Here is a 16900-nt window from a genome sequence, read left to right on the forward strand (position 1 = left end):
TGGCAATAATTTTCTATTTTTTGGGGGGAAGCTCAGTCTCATGGGGTAATATCGGATAAAGCAGTCACAAAATAGAATGCAATGGGGATTTTTAAGTGTTACAGTTTCTTTATGCTGTGGAATTCCAGGCACAGGTTTCAAACACCTGACCTGAGGCAGAGAGTGAGCTCCTGCAGGCAGTCAGGTGGAAAGGAAGTCGGGTTACTGAATGTTCTAGACAGAATTGCCACAGTGAGTTGTATCGTTCCGCCACTTTCCAGTTAGAACAGAATGAACACGGCTGGGTGACAGTGCACATGCTCCCTCACCCTCTGAGCAGGGAGGGTCTCGAGACCACCCTCTGGGTCTCGAGACCACCCTCTGGGCCTCAGCACCGTGTGTGCAGGGAGGGCTGTTCTGGAAAACTGAGCACGGACAATAGAGGGGCAAGGTTTTCTCCTTCTGCTGTATCAGGCTTTTACCCTGTTTTTTTTTTTCCCTCACGCTGTCACTCTGGGTAGAGTGCCGTGGTATCACAGATCACAGCAACCTCCAACTCCTGGGCTCAAGAGATTCTCCTGCCTCTGCCTTCCAAGTAGCTGGGACCACAGGCGCCTGCCACAATGCCCAGCTATTTTTTTGGTTGCAGTTGTCATTGTTTGGCGGGCCTGGGCTGGATTAGAACCCGCCAGCTCAGGTGTATGTGGCTGGCACCTTAGGCCCTTGAGCCACGGCACCAAGCCATTTTCCCCATTTTTTTGCAAGAAGATTTGCCATCCCAAGAATTTTGACTCCATCCACACCAGCGTCAGCCTGCATCTGGGGTGTGCCGCCCCTCTATGCCTGCTGAGGGCTCACAGGGAAGGAGAGAAGGGGAGCTTGAGTTTAGGGATTCCAGTGGCTCATCCCTGAGTGGGCGCCAATGCCAACATGGGGTGTCAGTGGCCCTGATCTCACAGCCTCAGTGGCCTCTTCTGCTCAGTTGGGGGATGCAGGGCCAGCCGGGCAGGTGGTCACTGAGCTGCATTCCTGGACTTGATGGGCCTCCCTCCTTGCAGCAGTGGTCAGCCAGGGGGTGGTCAGGCCAGCAGCATAGGCCCTTCCATGGGCAGAGCACCTGGGGGTCCTTGTCACTGAACTCAGCTGTCACCTCCTTTCTTGGCGGCTTACAACATGGACTGTGGCAACAGCATGAGGAGAAACACCTGTCCATTGTAGAGGGCAGCAGAGAGGCTGCAGATGCACCTGCAGGGGGTGAGGGTGTGCTCAGAGGGCAGCAGAGAGGCTGCAGACGCACCTGCAAGGGGTGAGGGCGTGCCCGTCCCTAGTGAGGGACAGCAAGGCCACTCAGCCTTGGATTGGGACATTCCTGCTCAATACACTGCCCTGGCACTGACCAGGAGGGGATACCAGACAAACCCAACCAACAGACGTCTAGGAAAACAGAACAGAAAACCCTTGGAGGCCATGAAGTTGTCCCAGACCATGTGAGAGGAAGGAAGAGTGACGGCCACAGGTGCTGAGGTCCTGGCAGTGCCCATTCCAGAGGCCACTGGGGACAGCTGAGCCTTGGTTAATCTGTAGGGCGCTAATGCTGGGGGAAGCTGGGTGAAACGTTCATGGGAATTATTTGCATTATTTCTGTGATACTTTTGTAAGTCTAACATAATTTCAAAATTCCAAATAAAGTAAAAAAACATGAACTGTGCTGTGACTTACAAAGTACTTTCGCAATAATCACATAAGGTTCTCGTGATGGTCTCACAAGTTGCAAACGGCAAAATGAGACCAAGATGCAGGCAGTCCACCAGACAGATATTTCCGGAAAGCTTAGGGAAGGAGGTTCCACATTAACTTCACTTCTAACAAAGTGTGCCTTTTCGACATGTATGAGCCATTGTGGATGGTGTCTGACCTCGTGACCACTGTGGGTGTGGGGCACAGAGGGCTGGGCGGGGTGCTCCCCAGAAGGTTTCTGGGGTTTATTATTATCTCTCTGCAGAAACGCAGCACTCTCCTCCGCCCCAAATCTGGTGAGTGGACAGCTCTACTTTACTGAGAACTACTTGAGATGTGATGGCATCAATGGACCCTGAGCACGTTCAAGAGCTGCAGGACTCACAGTGGACCTATGGGAAGCCTGGGAGGACGGGGTGGACACTGGCCTGTCAGTGCGAAGCCATCAGCATGTGGCTTCTGTGCAGTTGGGCCTCCTCCCCAGCCCCCCAGGAAAATAGCTGCAGAGAGACACCTTTAATATATTTAAGGTCCTGGAGGATTGATTGACAGTACCTTTGTCTGGACCATGCCGGGTCTCTGGTCCCTCAAGTGCTCCAGGGTGGCTGCGATATCAATCTCTTTAGCACCTGCAACAAATCACAAATTGGGCTGAGTGCAGAGCACAAGATAATCCACGCTCCATCTGTCAATCTCCTCTGTCGAGGTTCCCTTTGGGCTAAGAGGCCAATTGAAAATTATTACCCCCACCCCCGAGCAGGCTTTGCAGCAGCTGCAATTTCAGGTTCATATAGAAAAGTGAAGCCAGGCAGCTTTCATTAGCATTAATTCAAGGAAGCGGGGCTGAAAAACTGTCATGAGATGCTGCCATAGATACCTCCCAACAGCAAGCCATCGCCGCTGGAAACTGAAGCTTTACTAGGGTTGTTTTTGTGGCATTTTAAAGAAATTTTTAAACCATAACAAGCAGAATATAAGCTTTCATTTTGATCACATAGGATTTTTTAATTTAAGGACATGAAAAAATTAGACTAATTTAGATTAGATTAAACATTAATATTGGCTTTTGACTGTAGACTTCCTGTCTTTTAAAATTGAGTGATCTGAATTTTAAAAAAGGTAATCAGGCCGGTGGCTGTATTCTGAGGGCAGCAGTTCCCTTGGGACGGCATCCTCCTCAGAGAGCAGGTGCCTTGCCTGTGTGCAAACATCACCTGAGCTCTGAAGTCTAATCTTGCCATTGATCAGCCCACGTTGCTCAGTCCTTCAGTGCTACGGTCCCCACCCCGGGTCTGTGGCCCAGGACCACCTGAGCTTCGCCTTCTGTCCCCAGTCTGTGGAAAACTTTGTCTTCCATTAAACTGGTCCCTGGTGCTAAAAAGTTTGGGGACTGTGCTTTAGATAAGCAAGACAGGACCTGACCTCTCTGCTTGCTGCACTTTAGAGGGGGGACAGGACCTGTGCAAAGGGCACCAGCTGTGCAAGGCCAGTAGCCCCTGGAGCAGGGCGGGAGGTACGAGGGGTGCGAGGCAGCGTTTCATTTTGCCTCCACCAGAACTGTGTGAAGTGAGGACTGTGACCCCCAACCCCGCTGTGGATGAGGCCCTGAGACACATCAAGATCCAGTGGTTTTTTTCATGTGTCTGTAGGCCGTGCACCTGTCTTCTTCAGAGAAGTTTCTCTTCAAGTCCCTTGCCCAGCCTGAGATGGGATCACTTGTTCTTTTCTTGCTAATATATTTGAGTTCTCTATGGATTCTGGTTCTTAAACCTTTGTCGGAGACATAACATGCAAATATCTTCTCCCATTCTGAGGGCTGTTTGCTTGCTTTACTTACTGTGTTCTTGGCTGTGATATGGGGAAGGGGGAGAGGGAGGGGAGGGGGATGGGCGGAGGGAGGGTGATTGGTGGGATTACACGTACGGTGCATCTTACAAGGGTATATGCGAAACTTAGTAAATGTAGAATATAAACGTCTTAACACAATAACTAAGCAAATGCCAGGAAGGCTATGTTAACCAGTGTGATGAAAATATGTCAAATAGTCTATATATATATAAATATATATAAAGATCCAGTGCCTTGTTCAGATGGGAGAAGGGCCCACGCCTTTGACCCTGGGGCACACACCAGGGAGGATGGTGGGGCCGTGGGGCACCCTGGGGAGCTGCCCCCCCTCCCCCCCAGTGGCCACCAGGAGCAGTCTGGCCTTTTCCTCCCCAACCTGAGTGCATGGACTGATCCCCGGTCATGGCAGCAGGTAAGTGAATGTGAACACCCACCAGCTGCTCTCATCCTTTGCCCTGTGTTTCTGTGGCCTTACTGGGTGGCACCAAAACACCAGTGACCAGGTGCTGCCCATTGCCGCAGAAGGGAAGGGCCTGAGTTCAGAGCTGTGGCAGCTGGAAGGAAAGGTGGGGTGGCCGGGGGTGCTGGGGAGGAAATCCTTGGAACCAAATGTCACATTTGCATGAAGGGAAAACAAAATCAACAGCAAGGAGAGTGTGGCAGTCCGGACCGCTGAGCATCCCCCCCACCTCCACTCGGTCTGTGCCCACATCCCTGGGGCGCAGGTGCAGGCAGCACGGGCTGCTGGGATGGCGCTCCGTGGTACTGAGCACCCATGACGGGGTATCACTGTGAGGACTGAGCTGACAGCCCGTCCAGGTCTCCTCCCCAGGGAAGGAACAGCATTCCTCGGGGCCTGGGAGCAGCATGGACATCCACTTGCCTCTCTTAGCAGCAAAGGAGCTCTCCCCTTGGGACACCGACATCCCCAGGGAGCCCGTCCAGAGAGTGGGAGGAGGGGCAGGTGGTGGGGCCGGCTGCTGCTCTGCAGGGGCAGAAGGTCTCAGACACTGACACGGCCACAGTAAATACAATGTCCTTTTTTTTTTTTTTTTTTGCAGTTTCTGGCTGGCTGGGTCTGAACCCGCCACTTCCAGCATATGGGGCCAGCGCCCCACCCCTTTGAGCCATAGGCGCCTCCCTGTCTTTTTTTTTTTTTTGTGGTTTTTGGCCGGGGCTGGGTTTGAACCTGCCACCTCCGGCATACGGGACTGGCGCTCTACTCCTTGAGCCACAGGCACTGCCCTGTCTTTTTTTTTTTTGAGACAGAGTCTAACTCTGTTGCCCTTGGTAAAGTGCCCTGGCGTCAGAACTCATAGCAACTTCAAACTCCTGGGCTTAAGTGATTGTCTTGCCTCAGCCTCCCAACTGGCTGGGACAACAGGTGTCTGCCACAAGGCCCAGCTACCTTTTGGTTGTAGTTGTCACTGTTGTTTGGCAGGCCCGGGCTGGGTTCAAATCTGCCAGCCTGGTGTATGTGGCTGGTGCCTTAGCTACTGAGCTACAGGTGCCGAGCCACAAATACAATGTCTTAAAGGAAATCTATGAAGTTAAAACCATCTGAAACCAGTGGAGGTGTTTGTTAAATGTGTAAATCAGGGGCGAGGAGGCCGGAGTGGCCCCCTAGGCAGCATCACTGAGGGGCAGCATGGAGACCTCATTGTCCCACAGAATGACAGTAACAACTGTACAAACTCAGCTTCTCCAACAAAACATACCTTCCTTAGGGTATTAAGGAAGTCAAGGCCTGTGTGGAGAGGACCGAGCTCCAGGCCTTTGGCCGGAAGCTTCGTCCCTCAGCGACCCTGCCACAGACACCCGGCTGTGTCCACCATGGTGGTGATGACGCCTTTTGGAAGGAGCTCTGGCTTTTGGACACACTGTACACAGAACTTTTGCGCAACTTAATTTTAAGTGTACATAGGTCACAGTTGTAGACAGAGGAGAAGGATGTTGCAGTTTGCCCCATCCCCCTTTCAGGCATCTCAAGCTGGCTGTAGAGTCTGAAGCTAGCGTGGCTCTTACAAAATTATCCAGAAGAAACAGCAGGACTCCTGCCTGTTGGCCGTGGTGAGTGAAAAACAACCATCCCGCTAAATAGTGTGTGACAGAGATCACCGACAGGGAGGTCACCTGCCGCTGGCCATCTGCCCCTCGTTTAGGAGGGGGTCATTCTGCTCAACTGTTGGCATTCATAATTGCTCATAAGCTGGGAAACGTACGGTGAGCCACCCCACAGGGTCTCGTAACTGCTCGCTGGTGTCATAGGGTCATGTGGTGTGTGGGTGCCACAGCACGGCGGGGCCTGCAGGGGACCAGCCCCAGACTGAGGGCAGGCGGGTGGCTGCTTCCCCTGCTGTGTCCCCCTAGACATGCACCTGCACCCTGCAGGGCCTGGAGGGACCATTCTGGTCAGCAAAACTTCTCAGGACTGGTCTTTTTTTCCCAAGGTAGGTACAAGACAGAAGCCGACAGCAAGAACAGGACATGTTTGCCAGAGACGCGGAGAGCCCTATTGTATGAAGAGGTCAGACTGACGGCTCTTGAGTAATTAAAAATATAAAATGTCTATCAGCTTTTTAGACATTTCTCCAAAACAAAAATCCACTGGTTCAACACAGGAACGCTGGGCTGGGCTCCATGGAAAACTCAGGCTCCTGCGCCCTGTGCATGGGGGACCCTGTCATTCCCTGCCAGGCAGGGTGCTGTCCCTGCTTCAGAGGGTCCTAGGGGATCCAGGGAGACATCTGTGAGCGTGACATCATTCACAGCATGTCAGACGCCAGGCTCTTTCAGATTCACAAGTTACAGTCTCGGGAGACGCCTCTGACAAGGTTCCACAGTGATGGCTGTGCCCGACTTGGGAGCCCGGAGTTTCAGAGCGCTGGACGAGGCAGAGACAGGCTGATCCATGGAGGGAGCCTGAGTCCTTCCCCTGCAGCACTGAGGGCTCCTCTGGGACACACATCAGTGAAGCTTCTCTTGGTTTAGGCTGCTCGGGGGACTTTGTTTTAGGACCTGAAAGGATTTTAAATAAACAACTTTCCACGGCTGTTTAATCCTGAAAGGCTTTCTGCATCATAAAACTGGTATGGAAGTCTCACCTTTACAGTCACAGGCTGCAGCCTTCTCACGAGCTCCAGGTGGGGCACACAGCCGTCCAGAGCTGCGACCGGTGCTGGCCGGAGGTGGCAGTAACTGTGCCCGGCATGGCCCAGGGCTGCCGCATGATCCTCTGATAAAACACTACAAATAAAATCTCTTTCTCATTTGATTTCATTGTGATGCCCTTTGCCCTATTGTTTGTGAGTAAAAATGAGAAGACGGAAGGAGAACCCATGGTGGGTTAGCCCCAGACAAGGGATTTAAAATATCGAACAAGGTAAGGAAGGTGGCTCAGAAGTATACTTAGCCTGAAGGTGAAACTGAACATTGGAGGAAATTAAATTAATCCTTTAAAAAGCACACAGCACTGAGCTTAGGTAAGTAATGGGTTCGTTAGGGAAAGTGGCTTTTCTGGTGTGGGGGTTCACATCCTCCTCAGTGGGGTGCACCTGGATTGTCCTGTCATAGTTCAAGAGGCTCCGGGGGAGAGGCCGGCGGCAGGCCAGTGCTGGACCCTGCTCCACAGTCTCCCTAGCTCTGTGGGGCCCACGAGGCACAAATGTGGCATCTGCAGGGCAGGGTTGGTGTGTGTAAAAGGATTTATCTAATGTCTCTAATATATAGAAAGCTCCTTCTAGTGCATTTAAAATAGAAATCTCTCTTGAAAAATCCAATTTTGCTGATGACATGAAGGTTCTGGGTGAGTAAGACCCACTGGGCATGATGCTTAAGTCAAACAGTGTGTGAACAGTCAGATCACGGAACACGAAACTAACACCCAGGTGGAAGGAAAGAGAGGGGCTCTGACAACGGATCTGGGGACACAGAATGTGACCCCGCCAGGGAGTTCCGGGTATGCTCTGAGAAGCATCATGATCATGGAAACACCAGAGAAACACAATGCGTTCACTGAAGTCCACCGTCCGTGACTTTAAGTCGGCGGTTTTTGGTTTCTGGAATGGGCCCCAGAAATGAAAGTGAACCGTGTGCTTAGCCAGCACCCCAGCGTGGTGAGTGTCGGGGTGCAGGGCCCCCACGTCTGCCTGGTGCCCGATGCGCCCAGCTCTGCTGAGCCACACGGGTGCCCCGGCACCATCCGGCCCTGAGCAGTAGACGTCACTGCTCCCACCACCACTGCCTGCTTCCCGCGGGGCTCACCGGTTTAGAGACTTACATACCAGTTAAATACATTTAGAAGGCAGCAGAGGTTTTTTAGTTTTAGATAAAACAATATTAACATCAAGCAATGAGCTTAGAGGCACATTAGTACTGAAGTATTAAAACTATTTGTTACACTGAAAGAATCATCTGAAGTTAAAATGTCTCTTCCTGAGGTGTGCTTTGCTTTCTCTTGGAGTTTGGCCATTGGCTGAGAGAGGTGTGAGACTCCACTAGTGTCCCTAGACCTATATCCTACCAGGAGAACGCCCGTGAGTGTGGCCTGGGCTGCCTGTGGGGAGGGGTCACCGTCTCTCCACATCCCTCACCACGGCTCCCAATAGTGTGCTTAGGAGAAATCAGTGAACGTGACAGATGACTATTATCCAGTTTAGTTTTTACCCAGAAAGTTGTGCAAACTGCGGGCACACAATGTATTTTTTCTTGAAAGTAAAAAAGACGGCATGTATCAAATGTATAAGAGACGAAGGCCTTTATTTTGTAGGAGTAAGTTTTCTCAATTCTATCCTCTGGAAGAACTGAAGAAATGCTTGCTCCTAACTGACTGCATTTTAAAGGAATGAAAGGGTACGGAACATGTTAGGTGACTCCTGGGAACTCACAGGAGCAGAGTGGAGGAGCCCGTGATCCAAAAGGAGGCTCCTCACACCTTCAGGCTGGGGAGGTTTTTTGTTTTGTTTTGAGCTCAGAATTTGAAGGGCTGAACTGTTGAGGGCAGACACTCCATCTTTCTAGTCCTCAACGTCACAGAGTCAGACCTGGGATCGCGCCTGGTGACAGGTGCCGCAGCTAGAGTTCCCCACGTTCAACAGAACAAAACAAAAGGTGGCAGAGGGCAGCGACGCTTTGGCCCCACACAGGTGAAATGTGTCTGCCTGCACTGGGCTGGGCTCAGCAAGATGGCACGCTGTGAGTACAGCACATACACGCACACGCCACATGACACTTCACAGAACTGTCCACACATGTGCACACACACGAATGCACATACAGGCACGCACATGCCCACATGGCACACCCACCCACATCACAGTTTGACACATGCACGCACATCCCATATCAGATTGTTATACACAGGCATGCACACGCCCACACAACACCCCCATCACACAGTCTGACACATGCATGCACACGCCCACACGGCACACCCCCATCACACAGTCTGACATACGCACGCACGCTCATGTGTACATGGCATGCACACCCCATATCACATAGGCACACACAGTTACTCCACACAATCACGCACACCCTCACACACCTATGTACACGCCCACGCCCACACAGCACCCCGACCCCCACCTCACACAAACACTTAGTTAAACATACACCATCCTGGCCTTCTGCGCTGAGCAGATTTTACTCCATACTTCCCCTGGATGATCCTAACTAGAGACTTAACAAAAATTAGAAGCAGGAAGGTTTTTAACGGACCTTCTAGATTAATTACAATCTCCTTGTTATAACATTTCCCTGTAATCCAGGGAGCAAATGTGCATCATATTCACCAGAAAAATCAAGGATATCAGAACCAAAACAAGCAAGGCATTTCTTATTTTTTTCCTCTGAACAAATTCTAAGTCATTCTTCTGGGGAAACTTGAGATACCTTGAAATCTTTCTGAAAAACATAAGTTAAACAAAATGTAGGATTCTCTAAGTATATACTATCATTTAAAGTCACAATCCTCTAACACACCAGAATGGAGAATTGTGCAAAATACGTATACTTCTAATTTTCTATCTACTATAACATCCAATAATACTGAACAGGTGTCAACAGCATTGACCTGCAGACAGCAGACCTAGGTGCCCACGTGAGAATGAGCACTCCCTTGTTACAAAAGGTGAAAGTTGACCTTAAAAGGAGAAGATACGCGTGACTATAAAAATTCCTCAGCCCATCCACACGTGACTGGGTGCAAACCGTGTGGCTGTGGTGCCAACTACAGGGCGCTCCCCCACTTTCACCCCCTGCGAAGCCAGTGCTGGGAGGAGCCCAGGCCAGGGAGTGTGCAGGTGTGTGACAGGTGCTGTGTGACACATGCCGAGCGGCTGTTAACCAGAGCCCTGCACCGCACACACGCACCCCCAGGCAGACAGCCCAGGCCCTCAATACCATGTTAGAATTCAGATGAAGGAGCACATGGGTGAACGGCTCTTAGGAGGATGCCTGCACCTGCGTAAAGATCCACAGCAAACTGTGGACACAGGGGACAGGTTCCAGACAGCCTGGGCGGCTGAACACCGACTCGTGCCACCCAGAACAACATCATGTCCATGCTCTGCTCATGCCTGAAATAGTGCGGCCAGTGCCTGCCCGGCCACTGAGACCTGCCACCTCTGCTCCGGAGCTGACTGGAGAAGCCTGTCTTTAGGTCTCTCATGACCGTGCAGAGTCAGAATTCTCCTCTGCTTTGCCCTGAGGCCTCATTCCCGAGTCTGTGTGGGTTCAGATGATGACCTGGTGGGGCGGTGCTAGTTCTGATTCTGTTCTGTGGCTTATGGTGGAAGCAGTGGGAGACTGTTATGTAGCTCATGGCCAAGGCCACTTTGTTCCACTCAATTTTGTAAAAAGAGGAACTGGCAGCCTCTCCAGGGAACAGGGTGCATATATCACAGCCCAGGCCACACTCCTGCACAACCATTCTGTCTGCCCCAGGTGGCGTGAATCCGGAGGTCCACATGAGGACTGTTGATTAAGATTCTTCTGCACACTTGCCTTTCCTGAACCTCCTCGGACAGGCTGGTGCTCTCCAAGGCCCCTACCTCCACTTGAAAATGTCCCCGTCAGGTGATACGATGCAGCCGTGTGGCTTTCAGTGCCACCTTGACCTCTGGGGTTCATGTGTGTCCTCCGTGGGTGGCAGTGTGGCATGCTACTGTGTTCCAAGTACAGCATCCGACCTCCTCAGAGTACCAGAAAGGGACGATAGGACCTGCTGCCTCAGTGGGCAGCCCCTGTGGTCTGGGGAGGGGGACGTCAGGTTTGGGAGCTGTCTTAAGGTGCCCGGGCCTGCAGGGGAATCCCCTGTGGGATGGGCCCAAATCTGTATGGAGCAGTGTGGGCCAGAAGGATGAGGAGCTCAGTGGGTGTCTGGGGGGCAGCAGGGACTGTTTCCTGTCATGGTTGGAAGGTGGGACAGCGAGGGCTGGAGGACACCTGGCACTGAGGTGGCCCAGGTGTCCCCACAGTCAGGCCACGAGGCCCCACCTTGCCAGGGCCACCTTTTTCTGCAGTCAGAAACGGAGGGAGGCCAAGTTGATGCCCCTTGTAGGGCCGAACAGGAAGCCCCTCAGGGCACCCAGTGGGTGAGAGTCGCACTAGCTCATAAACATATCCAACGGAGCTGTGCCGGGAGTTTCCCAAGCTCAGGGGTCCCTCCAGTGAGATGGTCAGCTCCAGAGCCCACCCTGTGCCCACCCTGTGGGGACAGCCACTCCCCAGGACGCTGCTGCTCCCAAGGGCCACTGTCTTCCTGCCTCAGCTGGGACATTTCACACCCCAAGGGCCCCCAACTGTCACTATTCCAATGCACCAGAATAGCTTGGGGCAGGGTGGTGGGAGAAACATTAAAAATAAATTCAGGGGAGAAGCCCCAGGCTGTGGCCTGAGGAGGACGATTGCTCCTTTGAGTGGAGGGGCCTCTCATCTGGACGCTGTTCCCAGCCTGCCACTCTCTGCAGCTGAGACACTGTCACTTGAAGGCACGCGGGAGGCAGTGGGTCTGTGAAGTCTGTTTCCTGCTTGTTCCCTTGTTTGAGTCACACAAGCCCCAGTGTCCTGTTCCTCACAGCCTGCCCATCCAGGTTGGCCTTGCCCATGGAGGAGGGAGCCGCATGCACACCCCTGCCCCCCATGCCAAGGCTCTGATGCTGTGGCTGAGCCCTCTGCCCTGCACAGCCAGCCCGGCCCCCTCACTCCCAGCTCTGAGGAGAGGGGGTGGCCACCTGCCATCCTGCCCCCACGGTCCTCCTTCCCCTTTTCCTCTGGCAGTTTTCACAACAGCCCACAACAAACTCCCCGACTCACTGACCGCACTGTCCCTGGCTGTACCACTGGCCACCCTTCCGAGCTGTCCCTTGAGGTCCTGGGACAAGCCAGGGTGACACATCTGACCCTGGTCAGGGACTCAAACCTCAGGGATCTGCTTCCTTGGCTCACAGCAAAGTGGTTGGAGCAAATGTCCCCCAGCCCCTTTGGTTCCATGAAAACAGCTCCCACCACAGCCTGGCCTGCTAGCCGGTGAAGCGTGCCCTTGCGCCATGTCCCGAAGCAGCCATGTCTGCGCCGCCCACCTTACAACTAGGCAGCCACGGCTGCTTCTCTCGGGGGAGGGAGGATGGGGCTTTTCTGTCCTGTCTGCAGTGTGCCGGCTGCTCTGTTGGTGAGCAGCAGATCCTCAGTCACCACCAGCTGACCTGTGTCAAACTGGGCATGTTCCCTCGTGACCCGCTGGATGGGCACATTTGTGGATCAGCCTGGTGTTTGCCAAAAGGGCAAATGACATCGTGATAATAGGACCCAGCAGGACTTGGCGTGACAGAGCAGGGGAGGCCGGGGGGCCACTCTCAAGGACACTGATGTGCAATGAGCTGCAGAGAAAAACATTTCAAAAAATTTTTAAAAAGGTAAACTGGATTTCATAAAAATTAAACACTTTTGTGCAAGAAAGAACATGACATAGCCAGGTGTTGTGGTGGGCACCTGTAGTCCCAGTTACTTGGGAGGCTGAGGCAAGAGAATCATCTAAGCCCAAGAGCTGGAGGTTGCTGTGAGCTGTGACAAACCACGGCACTCTACCGAGGGCAACAAAGTGAGACTCTGCCTCCAAAAAAAAAAAGAGAAAGAACATGACCAAGAGAGTAAAAAGACAGCCTACATGATGGTAAAAAATACTTGCAAGACACACATTTTATAAGGGATTAACATCCAGAAAACATAAACATCCTTACAACCCAACAATAGCCCAACTCAACAACAGGCAAAGGATTGGAACAGACATTTCTCCAGTGATAACAGAAATGTCCACCGAGCACAGGAAAAGATGCTCGACATGGGGCCCGTCGCAGGGAAGTGCAAACCCAGACCACAGCGAGTCACGGCGACAACTTAAGTAACGGAGAATCCCACATGCTGGCGAGGACTCCACGCTGTGGGGGATCCCTGGGGGATCCACACACAGGTGCATAGGACTGTCCCGGACCAGCAGTTCTGCTCCTGGGTTTATCTCCAAACTCGCTGAAAGCAAGGATTCAAGATGTTTGCATGCCCAGCATGCACAGCAACATCATTCACAGTAGCCAGAGGTGCAAATAGCCCATGGTCTACCAGTGGATGGGCGGATAAACAAAATGTGGTCTGCCCATGTGATGGGACACCACTGGGTCGTGCAAGGAAGGACACTGATATGTCCTGACACGTGGTCAGTGATAGCCAGTCCACAGCAGGAGGACAAATACGATGACCCCACTTGCATGAGGTCCCCACAGTGGCCAAACCAGAGCCAAGTGGAGCACAGGGCGTGCACCTGCTTATGTAAACTGAACTGTGCACGGTTCACTGAGGATGCAAACCAGTGGTGGGTATGAGGCTGTGATGCCCAACCTTCATCACACACTCAGGTTGGACCCTACCCGACAGCATCCAGCTAATGCACGTCCGCCAGGCAGCCCCAGCACACTGGACAGCAAGCTTGGCGATTCATGGTGGGAAGTGAGACCCCAGCCCTGGGCCTGGACCCTGCCAACAGCAGCAGCCAGTCTCCCACTCTGGGGCCGTCTGAACAGCCTGGCTGTGGGGGGTGGGGGCTGGGCTTCCTCAGACAGGTCCACACGGCACCTGGGCCTGCGTTCCAACCACGGGTTCTGTGCTGGCCCTGCTCTAGCCCCTCAGGGTGACCCAGCAGACAGGGCCTTGGGGAAGCCATGCCACTTGTCTGGTGCTCTCTATTCCTTTAAAAAATGGTGATGAAGAAGGAAAAACTCTGAGTAGAGAGAAGTCACTGACAAACACCTAAAATCACACCTCAGAAAATGTCTTGGCTGAAAACAAAAGTTTTTGCTTCATGTGAGTTAAGCCCTTCCTAAAAGCTGGTTCTGATGCTTTATATTACTTAGAAACGCTTTTGCGGCAACAGAAATAACTCGTAGAAATGCTTTACAGATTGCTGCCTACTTTCCCGCCACAAAATCCTTTGCAGACTGAGAGCCTATTTACTCTGATTTCAAACTGCATTATTGTCTGCTGGCTGCTAAACTAGACGGTGGAGAAAGAACTTAAATTATTCCAAGTTCATTCTTAAAGGCCCTTAAACAAGGCCCGAAGGCCCTAATCCCTGAAAGGCCTTCTGGACAAGGGCGCGGCTGAAAGCAGGCTGAGGCTGGCGCACTTAGAACCAGGGACTCCAGCGTCAGGCCTGCGGCACCAGGACGCTTTGCAAGGCATTCTTTGGTCTTCTGCAATTCATTCCTTTTAAGAAAGGGAATGGGGAAGAAAGGTTTCACGTCCAGGGCTCTGGGCCTTTGATCATTTGATGAACGAGGGTCTGCAATGGGGCCTCCAGCTTCTCAGGCTGCACAAAGACGCCCGCCCAGTGCACAGGCAGGCCCAGCCTGGCCCGGAACAAAGCCGGGCGCCTCTCCGTGTGGTGGCCTGGGAAAGGCCCACCTCCCAGCGCCAACACCCTGCCCTTTGATCTCTCCTGAGCTCACGGCCAGCAGGTCAGGAGCAGAAAGGGATGACCAATCTCAGAAAAGCCCCAGCCTGCCCGCACTGGCCAGTTCCACATGGCTGGACACGCATTGTTCAGTGCCGATCCTGCACTTGGAGTGGCATTTGATATTACACGGTACGATGGCGCCAGTAAATAGGGCGCTGTGGCCTTGGACATAATGTCCACCCAGCCCCTGACCGTAAGCCCCTGACCGTAATCCCAAGGCTGGACACTTTACGTTTCCACCACTGTGGAGGGAACCCAGGCTCTGTTACATGATGTGGTGGCACCAGAGCAGTCCTAGCAGATGTGAAAATTGAGAGTCTCTTGACACTTGCTAATGGCAAGTTTCCCCTTAAAGTGAACGTGCACCAAGTAAGTTGATGGTGGCATGTTGGCCAAAACTGTAGGCCTGGATGGAAGCGCTGCAGTAAAATCACCCGCACTATTCAGAAGGTATTTTGGTTTACTAGAAGGAAAACTATTTATGTGGGGGAGAGAGAAAGAAGGTATAGGGAAGAAATATAAACCCACTGGTAGCTCTGAGCTTCAATAGCTATACATTTGCAAAGGGAAATATACTGGGGTGCCAAAACCAAATGCGCATTTAAAAAGGTTTTGTTGGGGCTGAGTGCAGCGGCTTACGCCTGTAGTCCCAGCTACGTGGGAGGCTGAGGCAAGAGAATTGCTTAAGCCCAAGAGTTTAAGGTTGCTGTGAGCTATGACAGCACAGCACTCTACCCCAGGGCGATAAAGTGAGACTGTCTCAAAAAATAAGATTTTGTTGGAAGTAAAATCGATCATTTCCCAGAGTGCACAAATTGCAGGTAAAATGGATCTTATCTGACCAGTAAGGTACCTTCAATTCAACTTTCAAAAGTAATCCATAGATAACATTTCTTAAAATGTGCATGCTTTTTTGGGCACTCTCTGTGTATTTGATAAGACACAGTGGCATTAATGAATAAGGAAAAAGTGGGCACTGGCTCTGGCCTTGCAGGTGTGGAGCTTAGCTCAGCACCTTGAGAAATAGCAGGCCAGATCCAGGCCCACACTTCTGTAGAAGAAACTGGGTTCCAGGCTCTGTCCACCTGCCGCTGGCTGTGAGCTCCTCCCTCATCTGGTAAGGTCAGGTCCAGCCACCCTGCAGGGCCCCAGAGAGGAAATGCCCTGGAGTGCAGATAGATTCCTTGAGATGGAGTTGACAGAGCTTGGAAGGTTTGTGGAGATAAGGTGGTTTATAATTGATGGCAATCACTCCCAGAGGTTTCTAGCTTGACTCCAGAACAAAACCTAAATTATATCCTGCAAATACAGTTTTAGCAATGGCGGAGAGTCCTAGAAACTGCCTTGAGGTATGCTGACTGCTACAGTGTCTAAAGAACATGCCATTGAGGGCCTACTATGCGCTCAGCGGATGAGTAAGGAGGGACCTGAGTCAGTGTGCCCGCTCAGCCCCTGTCGTGCTGCGGGGAGGGGGCAGCCACCAGCTAATGTCTTCCAGGGCCTCCTGTGAACATCATGGCCCTACACTGCCAGGGACAGGCCGGCTCTGAGCCCAGAGGCGCCGTGCTCACCTTTGGCCATCTTGTTGAGAACCATGTCGATCAGGACGTAGGTGCCGCTCCGGCCCGCGCCATCACTGCCAACAGAAGGAGAGATGTGAGAGGGGCTGCTGTGGGAAGCCACAAGGCCCATGACAGCCAGGTCCCTCCCGTGTACGTGGGCATGGGGGGCAGGGGCAGGGGCAGGGCTGAGGCGTGTGTGCCTTTGAACCGTCCTGCTTCAGGGAACCTGTTTCTTCCTTCCTTTCCCCCTCTTTGGCCAAAGATGTGGTAAATTTTTTCAGGAAAAAGTGATAAAAAGACATGCTTGACCGTGTCAGAGTTGACGGCATTGGTATTAAGAACACTGCACAATTCTTTGTAATCACTGGACTCCCCCTGGGGTGGGCCCTGCTGGGTCACACTGGCAGCTGTGCTTGCAGCTCATCTTCAGGGACTGAGGGCCACTTCTTTTTTTTTTTTTTTTTTAGAGTTAGGGTCTCACTCTGTCACTCAGGCTGGGGTGCAGTTGTGCAATCATAGCTCACTGTAACCTCGAATTCCTGGGTTCAAGTGATCCTCTCACCTCAGCCTCCCAAGTAGCTGGGAGTATAGGTGTGCACCAACACACCTGGCTATTTTCTATTATTCTTGTTGAGGTCTTGCTATGCTGCCCAGGCTGACCTCAAACTCCAGGCCTTAATTGATCCTCCCATCATAGCCTCCCAAAGCACTAGGGTCATAGGCGTGAGCCACCATGCCTGGCCATTACGCCCTTGTTAAGTGAACGTCC

General features: G+C 52.3%; 1 protein-coding gene across 4 annotated transcripts in view; it reads right to left on the bottom strand.

Annotated features, from left to right (window-relative positions):
• PTPRN2 (protein tyrosine phosphatase receptor type N2) overlaps positions 1–16900 on the bottom strand; it is an 834764-nt gene that overhangs the window by 4392 nt on the left and 813472 nt on the right. For all 4 annotated transcript variants that reach the window (XM_053609608.1, XM_053609611.1, XM_053609607.1 and 1 more), the window contains 2 exons: positions 16141–16205; positions 2272–2345 (listed from right to left, as the gene is read on the bottom strand). In XM_053609608.1, the coding sequence (XP_053465583.1) occupies positions 2272–2345; positions 16141–16205 (139 nt within the window). The remainder of the gene's footprint in view (positions 1–2271; positions 2346–16140; positions 16206–16900) is intronic.

The sequence above is a fragment of the Nycticebus coucang genome, chromosome 11 (genome assembly GCF_027406575.1).
Source record: "Nycticebus coucang isolate mNycCou1 chromosome 11, mNycCou1.pri, whole genome shotgun sequence".
In the NCBI taxonomy this organism is placed as follows: Eukaryota; Metazoa; Chordata; class Mammalia; order Primates; family Lorisidae; genus Nycticebus; species Nycticebus coucang.